The sequence below is a fragment of the Chamaea fasciata genome, unplaced genomic scaffold (assembly GCF_029207755.1).
Source record: "Chamaea fasciata isolate MVZ Bird 193981 ecotype frontalis unplaced genomic scaffold, bChaFas1.0.hap1 SCAF_3, whole genome shotgun sequence".
Classification (NCBI taxonomy): domain Eukaryota; kingdom Metazoa; phylum Chordata; class Aves; order Passeriformes; family Sylviidae; genus Chamaea; species Chamaea fasciata.
This window is the reverse complement of record NW_027094088.1, coordinates 103,073,648-103,092,574: the sequence shown is the minus strand read 5'-3', so window position 1 is coordinate 103,092,574 and position 18,927 is coordinate 103,073,648. Positions and strand designations below refer to the sequence as shown.

At 39.1% G+C, this 18,927-nt stretch overlaps 1 protein-coding gene across 2 annotated transcripts in view; it reads right to left on the bottom strand.

Annotated features, from left to right (window-relative positions):
• VSNL1 (visinin like 1) overlaps positions 1–18,927 on the bottom strand; it is an 85,731-nt gene that overhangs the window by 43,438 nt on the left and 23,366 nt on the right. For both annotated transcript variants that reach the window (XM_066179960.1, XM_066179961.1), the window contains exon 2: positions 2,819–2,985. In XM_066179960.1, the coding sequence (XP_066036057.1) occupies positions 2,819–2,980 (162 nt within the window). In that variant the 5' untranslated portion in view covers positions 2,981–2,985. The remainder of the gene's footprint in view (positions 1–2,818; positions 2,986–18,927) is intronic.

Genomic DNA, 18,927 nt, shown 5'->3' with positions numbered 1-18,927 from the left:
GTTGGAAGGGTTTGTGCTGAGGACCTGACATCCATGTCACACATGTTCTGGAGATTCCCTTTCAGACCAAGTCAAGCTTATTAGCAGGAATTAGATACAGTAATACATCAGGTGAACCCAGGACACATCTAATTATGTTAGTTTGTTTTTTTTTTAAAAAGAGCCCAAACCATTTCTATGCTCTAAGATTGTGCACCCCACTCAGTAATTCTGATGGAAGAGAATGGCAGATAAGCAGGAAATTCACCTCAAGTATTGCTAATATAAAATGTTTTGTCTATTTAAACTGAGGATATTTTCTACTCTGCATGAGTAAAATAAAAGAAGTTTACTTTGTATCTAGGTTAGATGACCAACACCTCCTTATCAACACACATGAAAATGCACCCCACAGTTCTCACAAACAAAAAAATGTCATCTTAAGTCAACGTGAATTGGCAATGGAGGAAAATCTTGTATTTCTTTCCAAAATACATTGATCTATGGAAATGTTCCTCAATAAAATCCAGTTCAGACCAATAGATAAATGTCATCTCTCTCAAATCTAAGTTTATGCAAAAGAATTACGAATCAATACATGCTTCATGCATTTTCACCCTGAATATACTTTAAGTGAACTGAGATGCTATAAATGTAATCATAATGATTCAGGTCCCCTGCTAGTGGCTCCTCCTGGAAAGATCAAATTTCACATCTGGGACTTTATCTGCAGCCAGAAGCTGGGGCAGACAGAATGTCCTACACAGCAGAAGTCACCACCATGGCCAACACTGAGACTCTGAGTTCCTCAGAGACATATTTTACAAGCATTTCTGCAACGCAGAGAGAGGTAAAGCTCTGGATTTACTACAGCTAATCATATTTCACTTCACAAAACTCATATTTTGCCCTGCATAGACATTAAATATAGGATGATAATAAACTGGACTAAATATATGGCAGTGCCATTGCAGAGCAAAAATCAAACCCCACAACTACCAAAGCAAGGGAGAGAATCATATTTGATGTCCATGTCTAAAGATACATGAGGCCATAAAACTAAAAGCTGGATATTGCAGCTTAGTAAGATTACAAAGCTGTCTTCATTTCAAGAGCAAAATACTGCTTGCGCTCTTCATGTTGATTTTTGCACTACCATCTCTGCAAACTTGAAATTGAATTTACTCTCTGATGTGTCTTCATGAGTAAAGTATCTTGTGAAGTATCTATGAACGTTTCAAACACCCAGTTGAAGGAAGGAAGTCCTGGGAGCTCTGAGCTATTTTCAGATGTTTTTTGTCACAGCATAAAGAATCACCAAAAAAAAAAAGAAAAAAAAAAGAAAAAAAAAAAAAGAAAAAAAAAAAGAAAAGGCAAAAAAACACCACCCCACCAAAAACCAAACAAAAAGCCCAGAACACAAATCCACAAGAACAAAACAAAAAAAACCCCTACAAACAAAAAAACCCAACCAAGCAAAAAAACCCCAAAAAATCATCAAAACAAACAAGCAAACAAACAAAATAACCTTTATTGTAATCTTCCAAAAAGAAACAATGATCTCTGAAGAGTTGATACTCTTTGTCAAGAATTTTGTAAAGACTGTTTACTTTTCCCAGAAACGTGTATGAGAAATGACTGGATGTATGCTCTTGCTGGATGTGCAGTGAGTACTGTTTAAAATGGAACTTATAAATTATCAGTCATTAACAAGCACAACACCTGAGGCTGTAAAAATACTTCCATCTGAAAATATAATTCATTACACACTCATTTGTTTGTTAAGAAAAGAATTGTGAGGCAACATCTTCTTCAGACATAAATATTAAAATATGAAGACAGAAGCTTATTTGAGTAAGCTGAATTAGAAGTTTTTGCTAGAACCATTCATTAGAAAAAAAAAGGGTCTAGGTAATTCTTTGCAGAGGGATCCGGTTCAATGTTGAAGAAATTTAGGAAAGAACTGTAGCATGCATTTGAGGCAAACGACAGTCCCACTTGTCTGCAAAAATTGCCAGTGTGCTCAATATTAACTATGTACATTTGAAAGGCTGCTTTATTTTTATTCAGCCTCACAGTGTATTTACAAGCTGTTCTGATCCCACAGTTCATCACTGCCATTCAATATTTCTCCTAATTAACATTACTTTGAAGTCTCTGACCTTTAGGCTGACACTCAATTCTGAATTAAAATATAATTATCTTTGTCATATGAATACACTTTTTATGCTACCCCCATGTTCTTCTTGTTACAGAATAAATACATAATAAATGTAAGGGAAAGACTGCATTGAACATGACAAAGTAATGAAAAATAAGAAGAAAATAAATAGATCAGCCTGCTTTTCCTTCCCAATAAAACAAGCAAAAAGTGACAGCAGGGAAAAAAATGAAGGCAATACCTAAAATTTATGGAAGAAATCCTTTGTGCACAGTGCATAATTTATCTGCAGGTCATACTGTCGTGAAACTTCACCACTTTTATATAAGAATGTCCAGCAATCCCTTGGTTTATGTTGAACAGGACCATGGCCATCCTTTGAAGGTGAAAGACGTCCATGAATTTCACAGCACAGAGAATGTATTATATTTCTTAAGAATAAATCACAGGTTTTTTTCTCAGCTTTTGGTTCTGGTCACTATAGTTACATGAATCACTGGTGTGATGAGGATAACACTTCCCACTCATTGCCTCATCTTCACCATTGCTTCTCCAAGCAAAATTATTCCTCAGCCTAAATGACCAGCAGCTCTGGACCATATGTTTGTTTTACATTACTTCATAACTTTTTCTACAGTCAAACAACTTACTTTTAAATTAACTTTGTAAATAACTTACTTTCACGTAGAGCTGCTGAAACTCCTCAAGGTTCAGTCTACCACTTGGACAGTCCTTTAGAAATCCTTTGTACCACTGTTTTAGCTCGTGTTCGTTGAACTCCGTGCTCTTCACCAGATCCTCCATCACCTCAGGGGCCAGCTTACTATTTTGTTTCCCCATTTTGCCTTAAGAAGAAATAAATGAATGCAATTAGCCAAATGCGACCATTTTAAAGTGGAATTAGCCACATAACTTGAACAATTGTTTTGTATTCACTGCTGCTTTCAGTCAAACTTCACAGATTTGCTAGTGAACATGAACCTAAGTTATGCTTGATTATTGGAGGTTGAAAATAGTGAAAAAGGCAACATTCTTCTTTCATTTAGGAATCTTAAGGCATGGAGGCAGACTTCTCATTTCCCTTAAAATTAGGCAATTTACAGCTATTCTTTACAGTAAGATTGAAAACGATTCTTTCTTTGAATGTGACCAAAAATTTCACAGATTCAGGGATGTCCACAAAATTCCACTTAATCTGTGTCTTGAAAGTATCTTCTGATATGACAGCTAGATTAGCAGCTACTCCTCATATGTCCAAGGCTGTGGACAGACAGGCTTGTAACATACAGCACTAGGTATTCCACTGGGAGGAAGTAATGCAAGAATCCACAAACTTGGTCTCAAAAAATTATGAAACCAAACAGGAAAAATTAATTTAATTCTTATGCATTTCTACATATAGATCTATACATGCACATATGTATAAATAGATGTATATTTATATATTTAATGCATATTTGATAAACATTAGATGGCTTACATTTCATCACTGTTTACATTTCATCACCATTAACTCTGAAGATATTCGCTGCATTTGTTCCATAATTTTGTATGCACTTTAAATATTAAACATGAAACAGAAATACAAAATTTGCACATGTGTATAGATAAATACAGTAATTTCAGTACTGCTCATGTTGGCCCTTTGAGATACTTTCAGGTTCTTTGACATTAAACCAAAAATGTCCCTTGAGAGAACTTTGGAGAAAACCTCATCTTTAACTTTTTCCCATTTTGCTACAGTTTTTTTTCATGACTGATGTCTTTCAGTTACTTTTTATCAGATGACAGACAGCACTTAACTTGTCCTGTAGAGAACTGCAAAGCAATGAATAATTTCTTTCCAGAGCCCAGCTTTGCATTTCCATTTTTATCTCCAATATAGCATCTGTGTCTAATGACTGCACCACACTGAATGCATTGATTTCTAGTCCATATCACCACCCATTCCTGATTTTAATCTATTGCTTTTGGCATCTACCCCTAGTTCAAAGCAGAAGTTTCTTTCTCCTCAGAAAGACATATGTTGTTGTGTTCCAACGAATCAATATATTTATATAATTTCCCTTATGGGAATGTTCCTTGACAGATACAAAGTTAATAATTCCTGCTGGTCTCTGTGTGTGGTCAAGACATCCCCTGGTGCCATAGTGCCAGCAGCATCAGCTCTGTTCCTAAAAGACCTCATGGCCCCTCTCCCTTTTGGCCATGGTCCTCCCTGGTCTAAACTTACTCCATACTCTGAACTTACTTTGAGGCTCTCCCAAGCTCCCATTCACACATTTTGGTGAACTTAGCACAAATAAGTGAGAGTTCAATCTTCCAGTTAATTGCCACAGGTAAAACTGTACATGCAGATGTCCAGAAATCAGCTATTTTGACTAAATGTTGGATTTGCAATGTACGATTTTAGCGCAACTGCCCCAGCCTTATCTCTGAAGTCCTCATCTTCTCATGTATGGCATTGACCCAGTCTGGCATATTCTGAATTTAAACTCCTGGAAACTAAAGTATACTAATGCAATTATTTCTCTAGCTCCCACTCAGTTAGCTTTTACAAAAACCAGTGACTTTTTAAAATTTGTTTTATCCATTATGGGGCATGCTTACTTCCCCTTTTTCTTTTTTATTTACACTCTGTTACCTTTTGCAGCCATGAAGTTCTTTGCTTAAGACCCAGAAAACCCCTAAAGATACTCAGCAGTTACAGTAACTATCCTAGGTAGTTACTATATATAAATTCAAAAAGAAATTTTCTCTCTAATTTAGCCAATTGTGCTTTTGCTTGACTCTTTGCCTGGATTCATATCCCCATAAATATTTAACTCAACAATATTTACAGATGAAAAAAGCATCCTCAATGGGCAAAAATCAGGTGGTTTTGACTGACCATTTTTCTGTTAAAGCAGCTTTTTTATCTTTATCCATGATAGCCTTACAGTCCTTGGACCTGTCACTACAGAGATGTGGAACAGAACTGTGAATCTCAGCCACATCTGCCGAAGTTGCCTCTGCTGTTTTCAGTGATGTGAACATAATCCACTGTAGAACACCTACAGAGCGTGGAGTGGGTCTGTATGTGTGTAAGAATACACGAATAAAGGCACACATACCCACACATAACCTATCATCAGAGTCAGAGAAACAAGTCACCAGCTTTTGCCTCTGTGGTCCAGGTCCCTAATTTTGGGCAGCTACTTGTCTGCCACAGGTTGTCCAGTAAGTGCCAAACACCTTTCAGCCTTTTCTGATGTACCTTACCACAGAACACCCTCTAGTAAAGGAAACCACAGCTGACATTTTGATAAACACTTTCAGAAACTATTTTTTCCACAGAATCAAACCAGTATTTGAGAAAGGTATAATTTGAGACTGCTGGGTTCTATACTTTTATTTGCTGCTCCGGCACAGCATGGCGCATAATCTGCAGGGCTCTGTTTGGGGCAGAGTGAGCAAACTGGTCACACTGCTTTCCTGGAATTAGAAGCACTCATTCTTTCTTCATGTTTTAAAGTTCTTTTCTTACAGAATTGAATTATAGTCAGCAAGAAAGCTCAAGAGTCTCATATAATTATCAAATATAAACTCAGACTTCTGGCTCGGGGAGATCCATCTTATTTGGGAATAAAACTCAAACACATAGATTATCTAGTTAATTATATCGTAACATCTTCTAGAGCTTCACTGAATCTCTTATTATTATTGAAAAAGTACAATGACCCATTAGCAATGAGTATGCTACTGCCAACACATTTAGTTTTCTAAAATGAAAACTATTTTTAATTAACTTACAATCACAGTTTCCCAAACATGCTTTTTCCTTGTGAAAATCTATAAATATGCCTTAGGAAAAGACAGGAGAGAATAGCTGCACAATCACTTCGATTTCAAGAGGAGGAAAGTTCACAATGGGCCCAAATTCTGCAAGAATTTTTTTGTTTATTAAATTTTATCATTTTCAACTATAAATTTGCTTCTAAGTGATGTATTTCCAACAATGCAGTGTGCAATCCAAGCACTGTTATTCATACCCGGTTGTGTTTTCTGGCAAAAAATCATGAAAGGAAAAAAAAAAAAAAAGGCTGCACAGCTGCACTTGGAGAGATTAATGATAACCAAGGAACCAGGTATGTGGATGCCACGTAGCATCGATACAACATCAAGTCTGTTCCCAGAGAGATTATTCTGGCAGGAGAATGCTTATTAACACTAGTAAAGGCAACACAATCCAAATTAGAGATCAAGAAAAACACTAAAACTCTACTGTTGTGCAACAAGGAGCAAGAGCAATGAAAGTTGAGCTTAAAAAATATCACTTTTCTGAAACACTTGGAAAGGCTGTCAGCCATCCAGAGAAAATTGCTTTTCAGAAGTACTTAGTAGGCTACTCCAGTATTTCATTAAGTAACACCTTAATTGCTGCTTTTACAGGTCCATAGGAAAGTCAAATTTAAAAGATGGAATTTTATTAAGCAGCCAATCCCCAATCTCAAGCAGTCCAGGCTATGCCAGCAGCAGGCAGGGGCAATATGAGAATGGATCTACCTGCTCTTTGCCATGCTGGACCTCAGGAGGCCCACACCAGACAGCTCCTCCAGCTTTAAGGCCTGCTATTGTTTGTTTGATATATTTCCTCCAATGCCATCATGTGTCCCACATGTGCTCCTGTTGTTTCAAAAGCTCTCCACTCAATCACCATCCAAACCTCCTGGCCAAAGGTAAGGGTTTTTCCCTAGAATATTTCACAGCAAGTCCTGCACAGGTCTGCCTCTCCCATTTGGCTTGCCAGTAGTAAACTATCAGTGTGAGCACAGTTTCACAAAACAAAATTTAAACTAAACACCTAAGAAATAAAAAGTTTAATTTGAATAGCAAAACATGACTTATGGGATCTTGTTTGCTGTTTAATGATTTCAAAAGACCCCCACCCTGTGGCTTACACAGCTCCATTCCCAGTCTTCTTTCCCCTCCTCTCATTCCCCTTCGTCCTTCTTGGCATGTGCACAGAGTTCAAAGGGACCAAGAACAAAGAAATGGAACTCTGGCTGTTCCTAAGGAAAAGTAAACCAAGTGCTGCCAAAGATCTCCTATTTGTGCTGAAAAAGAACCTAAATTCCACCGAGAAGACAGCACCAACAATGTTCAACCTTGCCCCTAAAACCCAGCTTTGTGTTGCTTACTTTCCTTAGACATAGCTACATAAACACATTCTCTTTCCAAGTTGCATTAGGAAAAACGCTGCCAGCAGTTTGAGGGAGGTGATTGCTCTGCTCAGCACTGGTGAGACATCTCTCACCATTCCCCAGGTCACTGTCCCGTGCTGGGTTCCCTACACCAGACAGACATGAGTCCAGCAAAGGGCCACAAGGGTGGTGAGAACTGGTTATACAAAGGGAGTCGGAGAGGGCTGGGGCTGTTCAGCCTGTAGGAGAGAAGGCTCAGGAGGTCTTATCAGTGTGGGTCTTAATACCCAATGAGGGGAACAAAGACAGCAGAGCCAGACCCCTCTCAGAGATGCCCAGTGAGACTAGAAGCAATGGGCAGAAATTCAAATTCAGGAAATTCTGTCTTGATGTAAGAGAACATTTCTTTACTGAGCAGGTGAGCCAACACTGAAATAGGTTACCCAGAAAGGTTGCGGAGTCTCTGTCCTTGAAGATATTTAAAACCCAACTGTACACAACTCAGAACAATCTTCTATAGCTGACCATGCTTGAGCAGGGACTTGGACTTGAGTATCTCTGGAAGCCCCATCCAATCTTGGTGATTCTGCCATTCTGTGAAACACAGGGAAATGTGTTTCATACATAAATGGGGCAGTCAAACTACCTATTTTTGATACCCACAGTAGCTGCCTAATTTTACTAAATTCCCACATGGGTAGCTGAGAGGAAAATTGCTCCTCCAAGGCAACCTTTGTAATGGTGACTCAAGAGGTAGTGGTGACTCAAGCCACCTCCCTCCCCTCACTGATTCCAGGAGTGCAGAAAGATTCACCTCATAACCCTGGGCACAAGCACCAAAGTGATTTAGGCTACCCCAACTTATTCCCATACACTCTGGCTGCTTTGACACCCCCCCATGTTCACATGCTCACTTTCCCAGTAATTCTGCAGGAGCTGAGGTAGCTGGCAATCAAGCAATATCTCTGCAGCCTCGTGAGGTCTGTGCATCAAATGAATTCCCTTGTATGGTGCATGTTTTTCTTGCTCTTCCCTGGCTTTGGGAAGTGGGAATGAGTCGTGTGGACTATGCCAGAAGCAAATGACAACACTCACTTTGCCAGCTCAGCTGTGCTGGCAGGCACTCATTAGGCTGGAAGGAAAACTGTGGTTCATCCCCACCCTCCTGCCCACTCCCAGCCCACAAGCTCCCACAGGAACGTGCTGGCTCCTGGGGACAACATGTGAGATCCAGGCGTTGAGCAAGCAGCAGTGGTGGGCGTCTTTGCAGTCTTTGACACAATGCAAATCTATAAACGGCACATCAGTGTATAGACTCCAATATACACACATATAGGGGTAACAAAACATCAGACAATTAAGGCTGGGGAAAGCAGAGACCTATGTCTATAATCTACAATAGCAGAATAATTTTCACATGATTTTTAAGCAGACTGTTTATAAAATTTCCAGCCTTGTGCTGATAACTATGACTCCTAACAACTCCCAGCATTGTTCCTTTCTCTTCAGGCAGTGTCAGATACTGCCTTTTCTCTACTAATGCCAGCATGAAGGACAGATAGAAAGGTTATCAAGCCACACAGATGCCTCATTCCTTCAAATACCTTTATTGTTTCACAGAAGAAGAAATCTGGAGCTAAATTCTGTGTTTCACACACAAAACAAATAGCCTCATACCCAAAGCCTCATGGAAATAAGTATCCAAGGAACTACATGTTTGGAAAACAAGAGGAATGCCATCCCCATGGAGAGAGACTCTTTACTAGGGGCTGTAATGATGTGACAAGGGACTTTGGTTTTCAGCTGAAAGAAGGTAGATTTATTCTGGATATAAGGAAGACATATTTTACAGTAAGGGTGGTTAGGCATTGGAACAGGTTGTTCAAAGAAGTTGTGGATGTCCCATCCCTGCAAGTGTTCAAAGCCAGGCTGGACAGGGCTATAGGCAACCTGTTCTAGGGAAGGTTCCTTGCTCATGGCAGGGGAGCTGGAACTAGATCTTTAAGTTCCCTTCCATCCCAAATTGTTATGCAGCTATATTTTTCCTAAGCATTTAGTGAAGCACCTCTTCACATCAGTTGTTAAAACAATTTCTAAGTCAGTTTGTAGGGATGATGCTGAGCCCTGTCCTATACCTTGCACACTAGAACCACTCAGGACAGCCCTTCTTTCTCCCAATACATTCAAAAGATGAAGATATGTTAGAGGAGGTTCTGGCACTGTGGCATGATACCAGCTTTTAATATTCTAATAGGACAAAAGTCCTACACTATGATTAAACCTTCTGATAAAGGGGTCAGTCAGCTTAGAGGGACTTTCTCCCTTCACTGTCTCTCCTGTAAGCCAATCCTCCTCAGTGGCCATTACTTCATGATGCCATGGCATCTGCAGCTCTCCAAACTCCCACAGGACAAGAACTGCCTTGCTCAGCTTAGTCCCATCTTCCTACTCCTTTCTCAGAACCCCTGGATCCAAAAACAGAGCAGCTCCACACCTGCACTTTGCCCACAAGAAAGAAGGACTGCAACAACCTGTAGGAGTGGAAGATGAAAGCAATCGACCTCCAGGTGTTTGCTGCCAGGACAGAAGAGGCAGGCAAGGAGCAGCATGCCAGACCCTGGCAGAGGTACCAGGGGCAAAGGTACCCAAAACAGAGACAGCCAAATGGGGCTGGGCAATGCCAAGTACAGAGGTCCCGCTCTAGCTGACCCTGCTAGATGGGGCTGAACACTACTACACAGTCTTCAGAGGTTCCTGCCAACCTCCACAGTTCTAAGACTCAAGAACTGCAGATGTCATTTCAGTAGTTATATGGGAGAAAAATGATTATCAGGTATAGATATTTATATATATACTTTCATATTGTTATATTGCCCATAGTGACCTCAGGGCCATGTTGTTCCCTTTACCCAGATCTGATCCTGAACAGCTTCCTCCTTCATACAAAACTTAGGGCTCTATTTTAAGTTTTTAACCTGCCATGACCAAAAAAATAAGAATTAACATGTATGTGTGTACAAGGAATAACTTCCTTATGCAGGTGACCAAGGTGACCACTGCAATAGATTTCCCAGAGGCTGTGGAGTCTCCCTTACTGGAGATATTCAAGAACCATCTGGACACAATCCTGTACCATGTGCACTGGGATGACCCTGCTTGAGCACGATTAGATGACCCACTGCAGTCTCTTCCAACCTGACCCATTCTGTGATTCTGTGTATGTGTAATACCCTACTGAAATAGGAAGCAGTCATGATTTACTGCTGATAACATGAACCTCAAACTATGGATGAAAAAATAGGCTAGGTTCTGATTTATGTGGCACTACAGCAAAAACTGGAATAAATCCAGTGATTTCAGATTACTTTACTGGCTTTACCAAATATCAGATTCAGGCCTGTAATCTCTCTCTGTAAAAGAAATGGGGGAAAATAGAGAGTAATGGCATTAAGGAATGCAATTATCCAACCAAATTGAATAACAAATGCAGAAAAGAGGTTTAAGCAGAAGAAGAGAGATATATTTTTAAATTTTATTTGAAATGAGATGGATATTCAATTAGATTCAAGCAATAAAAAAAGCATTTGAAAGGGTAAAACCTGTACAGCGGGATGCTCTAACATAACAATGATTGATATACATTAGGTTTTTCTCTCTAGATGACTAGACAGACAACATAGAACTTTTTTCTTTAAAAGTATGTATTTGTTTTCTGTTAATTCTGGAATAAAGCTAAAGGGTGTTCTCTACATTTTCAGCATGAAAATCAAGGGCAATTCTAGACCCACAAACAGCTCTACTGTGGGTGCAGCCCTGTGAGTCACAGCAGGGCTCTATTCAATGCTCAAGACTGAAGCCAAGAGCTTGGGTAGAAACAAACCTACAGACACATGGTCTGAATAACATTGCAGGGTCTCACTTCTACCCCCTTTTCTCGTTTGGACTGGGAAATTGCTTACAAAAAGCCATAGCTGGCTTTCCTCCTTTACAAGTAGACATAGATGACAGGACAAAGTGTAACTTGGGTTGATCAATGAGACACAAGTGCTCAGAAGAGTTTCCAGGCTCTACCACTTAGACTTGGAAACAAAGGGACAAAATCCTTCTTTTGCTTGTTCTTTCTTTTGGACTCTTTTAGATCACATGGAGGAGTGACCACATATCTGAAGAAAGCTTAGGCTCTGAATGTTCAGTTGTCTTTAGGAAAGTTTTTACTTCCCCCTTACCTCCGTTATTTGGCTTTGACATGTCATGGCTCAAACTCATTAGTGGTTTATTTTCTTCCAAGTCCTCTTCTTTTCCAATACTTCAATAAAATTTAGTGATTTATATGTTCTACAGAGTTTAGTGATTAATTTCTGACGAGAACAATCAGCTTGTTAACGCTGAAGGTCAGACACTTACGTGAGTAAATCTGTTGCCATAGTTTCATTTTGCTATTGGTCCAGTGTCTACAGACAGTGGTGATCAGTAAGTAACAACGAAGTGTAATTTGAGGAGGAAGACTGATTTTTCAGCAATGGAATGAGTATTTTCCTCACTAGACTGTTGTCCATTAAATTTTGTCCTTGTAAATAATAATTTTAAAATGCCTGCAGAACATTTAGCTCTCTGTAATAATTCATATGGTGAACACCATTGCAATCACCTAATTATCCATAATGCTCCAACATTAGAGACCTGATTTGCTGTGACAACTTGTCTTGTACCTTATATGAAATATAAGAGGTTTTGATTACTTTCTCTAAAGTTTTATTCCAGAATATGGTTTCCAATAGGCTTTCCCTCACGAGATGAGACATCTGTAACCTCCTGGATGTTACTGCTTAAAAGTGGTCACTGGAGCAAATTACACAGCAGCATTACACAAAGGTCACTTTCTGAGCTTTGCATGTAAAGAGTGGCTTATACAATTTTAGATATGTCAGAGATCTAGCCAATACTCAGTACTACACCTTTGCTGGGATAGTTGCTGTAAACATCTCTTTTAGGGGGGAAGATTGACAGGGCATGCCTGAACATTATAGCTTCCCTGAGTATGTTCCAGTGTTCTGGAACCAGTCTACATTTGTGTAGACTGTAAACAACTATTTAATTTTTTATGCCAAACTGTATCAACATTTCCTCTGCCTGAGATACAGATTTCTTTTGTCAATTTGTAGAGAATACTGTCAATTCTAGCACTAATTAAAATGTTGCTTTTCTTTGAGATAAAGATTATTGAAGGCTCATGCTTGGGGATAAGTTTTTTTAGACTTTAGCCACTGCCTTGACTTCATTTACAAATATGCAAAATTTTTTTCTTAGTTTTCATTTGTTTTTAAATAAATGTCCATTTATTCTTTAACAATGCTATAAAAAAGTAATATCATGCTACAAAAAATAACATGTGTTTTCTCTCCACTTAAATTACAGGATGTCTTATTTGCTATCCGTTTATTGTTAGTTTGAAATGTCATTTTACTCTTCTGTCTGATATGTGCAAAGCCAAATTCCCTAGGTTGACAGGCTTATTCCCTAAGTTGATATGCTTACTAAGAAGTACTTTTACTGTTCATCTTTCACCCTCATTTTAATTTGAGTTTGAGTCCAACAGGTGCCTTTTTAGGACTGCACCTCTGACTCACTGTCTAAGTCATTGTCTTTACTCAATAGTACACACTTCAGTCTTCACTTATATTCATATTCCTCATCACAACTCTTAAACAATAACTGCTCTGCCTTCTGCAAAGGTGGATTAATTAAATCTCTGCTGTTTAAAAAGTCAGTTGTCTTTGGTCTCTCTGCAGTCAATGGAGAGAGGGCCAGAAATTTCAATGATTCACCCTGTGCAGAGAGAGACGTCTGAAAGAGGCAGGATGAATATATGCATGTGTATTTTAACACAGAATGAATCAGCAGGCATCTCTTTCTTTCTACCACTTGTAGAGGCAGCCCAGTAAACCTTCTTAGATCTGAAATGGGATTTCTAAATGCTTAAAGTGACGCAAGAAAAATCCCATCTTGCTCATTGACAGTGGATAACCTAATGCTCCTCCTGATCTCACTAGGAAAAACATACATTTGCCAAAATTGATTGTTATTCCTACTCATCACAACACTTATTCAGGTGTGATTAATGTCATTACAAGTGCAACATGCTGGTGTACCGAATGCAATCCTTCCCACAACGCTATTTACGTCCATCATAGGAGTGGTAAAACTCTCTTCTGCTCTTTTCCAGGCCCCCACAAACCAAAATAATTTTAAATAGCTGAACTGCAGAGATCAAATTGTTCAGGATTGTTTCATTATGCTCTTGTCATTTCCTGCATTTTCCTCAATTTAGTTCTTAACCAAGTAAAGTCCTGGCCTCTAAGAAAAATCTTTTTTATTATTGCTAAATACAATATTCTTTTGCAACAAATTTCATTCTGACCATCTAAATGCTATATTAATTTCTCCAACTCATCTCTAATATCCCTTTTTACCCAACGGAGTCCCTTTAGCAGCCATGTCCAGTGGTGCAAGGCCCTGTCTCACTGCTCTGGATTCTCAGGGAGAAGCAGGTATGGTGAGCACTGTGGCCCTCCTCTAGTCTGCTGGGAATAATAGCAGCCAAGATCAGTGCTCAGACTGGCCTCTCTCTGTTCCCAACTCACACAGGGTCTCTTTTTCATCTAGTTTATACTCCTGTGTCCTGTGATGACAACTGGGACTCACAAGGGATGGAGCAAAACTCTGAGCAGTGATTTCAGCACATGGTATATAGTGTTCTGATAACTGAAATAAATATAAGCTAACACATACAGACCACTTCAAACCTTCATTTCCATTCCATTTCTCCATGAAAAGAAGCACCCCAGGCTCTGGTGTTAGCTGGTTTTTGCACACCCATGACTGCTGTGCATGAGCTGATTTTGACCTATGGGCTAAACACTTCATTTCTAAAAACCACATGACTTTGTTATGGCCAATGTTAACAGCAATGGTTAGCAGGAAAGCAGATTACAGCTTTTTATTTACTAAAACCCTTTCAAAGTCCAAATAAAGTGTTTGTATCATTGTGGCTAGTGATCCACTGGCACAATGCTTGCCCCAAATTCATTATAAATGAATTGTCAGAACTATCCCTTGTGACTGCTTTAGATGGAGCCTGATTAAATGCAGAGGAAATATATTACTGAGAAGATGAATCATAATTCTGAAGAATGAAATCAATGACTTTACACCTTTGAGTTGGACATTGAGGGTAGATCAAAAATTACTCATACAAATGAGTGAAGAGATGAATCACATACAGAGCTTGGACAGGCAAAAGGTACCTAAAATCCAATCAGAAGTAGCCTTGACTATGACAGGAAGCCAGAAGAAATCCTGAAAATGCTTTCCCTAAGGTAGAACTTTCACACAGAAATTCTTTCTTTGCACTACTATGAAATGCAAGGTTTTTTCATCACTTTTGACATTACGGTTTGGAATAAATGTAAAAATTTTTCTTAGAGTGGCTGGATGGCTCATTTGAAATAACATTTTACCTCCTTCAATCTAGCTCTAAGCTGGCAGGTTGGTAACAAGGATAAGATGGCCTAACAAGTATCCGCTATTATGATTTAAGCCAGTCCAGTCAACTCAGCTGATGAGACACAGGGTGTCCCATGTGGATGTCTCAGACACCTTAGGTCCCTTCAGGTGGCACTAGACATCTTTGCTTAAACAGACGGATCAGCCAAATGAGATCCTGCCCTCCAGACTTAGACAGCTAACTTAGAATCACAGAATCTTTAGCTTGGAAAAAGCATCAAAGATCATTTCCAACTGTTACCCCAGCACCACTGTGCTCACCACTAAACCATATCCCCAAGTGACACATCCGTGTGCCTTTAGAACACTTACAGTAATGGTGACACCACTACTTCCCTGGGCAGCCTATTCCAATGTCTGATCACTCTTTGAGTGAAGAAATTCTTCTTCATATCCAATCTAAACTTCACCTAATGCAACTTGAGGCCATTTCCTCTCACCCTGTCACTTGCTACCTGTGCAAAGAGACCAACCCCCACCACCAACTTGAACCTAACAGTTAAATGCCACAGTGCCCTGTTTCTATAGCAGAGAAAAGGCATTGCAGAGAAACTTTGCTCACTGAAATTGATTCATCAAGGTTAGATCTAAAGTCTCTCCCTCTGGAGTCTATGAAAAATGCTTGCCATCCCTTAATCCCCACTTATGCAATGTAGGCAGCATCTGAAAGCTGGGAGGGAAATAAGGTGATTCTGATGTTGCTTAACACACTGATGCTGCTGTGCAATGCTGTGTTAGACATCAAGCTGTGAGCCTCCCTGCCCACTCCAGCAAGCACACACGCAACCAGCAAAGAGGGCATGTGCTTTGTTTCAGCAGTGCCCAAAGCAGAGCTGCCAACTCACCTGCTCTTTGTGCCTGTGAGTAGATCCAACCACAGAACCACAGAATTGTTCAGGTTGGGAAAGATCTTTAGGAACATCGAGTCCAACCATTAGCCCAGCACTACCAAGTCCTCTCTGCTGTTTCACAGAATAATGCACAAGAGGTCCAAATCACAGTTGACCTCATTTTTCAACCTTGAATACTATCCTTAATGGATATTGGAGCAAAAAGATCAAAGCTGGGAATGTGTGAAATTGAACTTGTCCCACCAGGACTGAATTAGAAGTATTCACTGACAACTGTGCTTCCTGCTCTAGGAGATTCCCTTTCCAGAGCTGCCAATCCAATTTCTGTCATAAAGCACAAAATTGATTCAAATTTTAATATGGTTTTAATGCAGACTGATAGCATGAGTTCTTTAGTGCAGACTGACACTATTACATCAGCAAGCCCTGTATCAAAAAGCGATAATGCCTATAACTATTACCTGGCATTTCCTCATTAATTAACATGTTAGTAACACTTTGAAATCACTCACTTTGAATCACTCACAGATAATATAGATGAGCCTCACAAACCCTTCCTCCTGGAAAAATGTAAGTATTTTTACAGATGACAGAGCTACTAGCAAGGTTATATATTGAGAGGAAAAAAGAATGCACTCCAACATTAATATTGATAGAAACTGCAAAATGAGCAAAAAGGACAAAGCAAAAGGAATGCTGGCTGTCTCAGAGGAGACTCTATGTCCCCAGTACAGGAACTTCATTATTATTTCATGACCTTAATGGCAAGCCCCTGAGCCTTGTGTATGTCTTTCATAACTAAGGACTAATTACAAATACAACCCAGTAAATCTCAGTTATGAAGCATTTGAAAACTGTTAGCTATTTCTTCTAGTTTTGACTTCATTTATACAGTACAATGGTTCTGCAAGACAGCTTACAACATTCCATACATTCCATTGTAAAACATACAACATTCCATAAGTCCCAAATATGAATCACAGCATATGGTCTTTCTGTTAAAAGATGCCAGAGGGAGACAGGGAGGGAGAGAGAGAAAGCCTCTCGTGCTAAAGGACAGCACAATTTCATCATTTCATACATTAAAAGTAATTGGAACAATTCCTTCCAACTGTTTTTCAATGATAGCACTACAGGAATAAATTTTTATAAAAACTGGCTACTGTCACTGTGCTAATAAAACTGATAAAATGCTCAGCTGAATCTATGTGTGTGCAAACATCTTTTTTTTTTTTTCTTTTTTTGTGAAATAATAAAAGGTATACAAAAAGAAAAAACAGAGAGAGGTACAGGCTAAATTCCAATAGCATTTACCATGGCCAAGAATAATGAAATCTATACTGAAGAAAGAGGAGAAGACAGAGAAAACCAATACAGCATACCACACATTTGTAGTACCACATCATCCATCTTCATCCAACTTCCATGCCTCATCCTGCAAACGACATCAAGTTTGTTGTGTTTTGGGCTTTTTTAGTTCAAAGAGATGCCTGCTTTTCAGATCACTTTCTAAAATGCTTGTTTTTCTAGGACACAGAGTTCAGGAGTTATACTTTTGGTGATGACATAAAATGGTAAGCAACATTTTTGATTCGGGTATATCAGTGCATGCAGAACACCTTCAGCAATGTTACATGGAAAGCTTCTGCAAAGGAACAGCTCTGGGACAGGCCATAGAAATACATTGAACAAGGCAGAAAAAATGCAATGGTGAGGCAGATAAAAATACAGATGAAAACAAATGAAAGCTATATAAACACTTAAATTATTATGAAATTCACAAAAACTATTGCCTTAATTCCTTCAGTTTAGCAACCACCAGGATAAAGCAATTGACGGAGGTTGCTAAGCACAGACAAGCTGACTCAGAAATCCTTCCAAAGGTTTCAAAATTGCAAATCTAAAATATCAGCCTACAGATCCATTAAATTGTCTAGGAAAATAAAATTTTGTTCTGATTCATTGTCCACGTTTGGTAGATAAAGACCCACTGAGGAAAGTATTTTAGAAATACAAGCAAGAAAAAGACATTATTGTAGGCTTTGAATCCTGGAAAGCATGACATATAACTAATTCTTAAGGGGCAGGATGTTCTTTCCTAACTTAGGGCTGCCTGTCACTGAATTGTCCATGGGAGTAGTTGAGGTCTGTGGAATCGAATTACAAAGGTGCTGGATGAAAAAGGAAAAGTAACCATAAAAAGACACTTTCATTTTCTATCAGAGCTACGTTTGCAGAGACAACCTCGAGACTTTTGCCAAAGCTGATCAAAGAGGATCTTTCCAAATTGAGGGGGGAATTGTTGGCGATAACAAGCAAGGACAAAGAGGCTGGACAGCCTTCACATGGCTGTGCCATCCTCAGCAACTGCTACTCCCAGGTGACAGGAGACAGCAGTGGGTGAAATATTTTTATTCCCAACCATGATACTAAGCAGGAACTGCACTGGCAGCTACCCTGGACTATTTAAGTCTGTAGAATCTGGAAAGCTAGAAATATCAAACACTGCCTTCCTTGGCAATACCTCATGATTACTTCACTCATCACTGGAGAATGTGGAGGCAAAAGGTTTAATATAAAATACAGTTGTTTCTCTCTCTAATGATTCCAGAGGCTGGGAATGATATAATCTCTTTGGGGATGATATAGGCTCTTTCATATTTATTATACTTCGGTTATAAAGCACAAAAATTAAACTGATTATAAGAAAGAACAAAAATATCTTGAATGACAAATAGGAAAAAAACCCTTTCTTTATAATCAAACACCCTTTTCACCACTGAATTGCACCCACACCTTTTTTAATTGCAAAAATGCCCCTCATCTTTAGTACAGGAAAATAACATCTACAGTGGGATTTAAATCAGCTCACTTTAATGCTCTCAAATTTTGGTGTCTGTACTAAGCTAGTAATTTAGACCAATAGAAATACAGTCATCTCGAGGTAGAGACTCAGCAAGTTGATCTAAGACACTTCTCCAGGATGGGATGAGTCATGCTTTGGAGGTGCCGTCCTCTCTCCATCGATTCTCCAGACTATCATGTCTAATAATCACTGATTAAATTAGCTTTCCTGAATTTGTCTGATCCCTTTTTGGCCACATTTATATTTTGGTCTCCACAACATCCTGTGGAAATCAGTTTTGTAATTTAATTAAATGTTATACAATAATTTCATTGGTGACCCTCT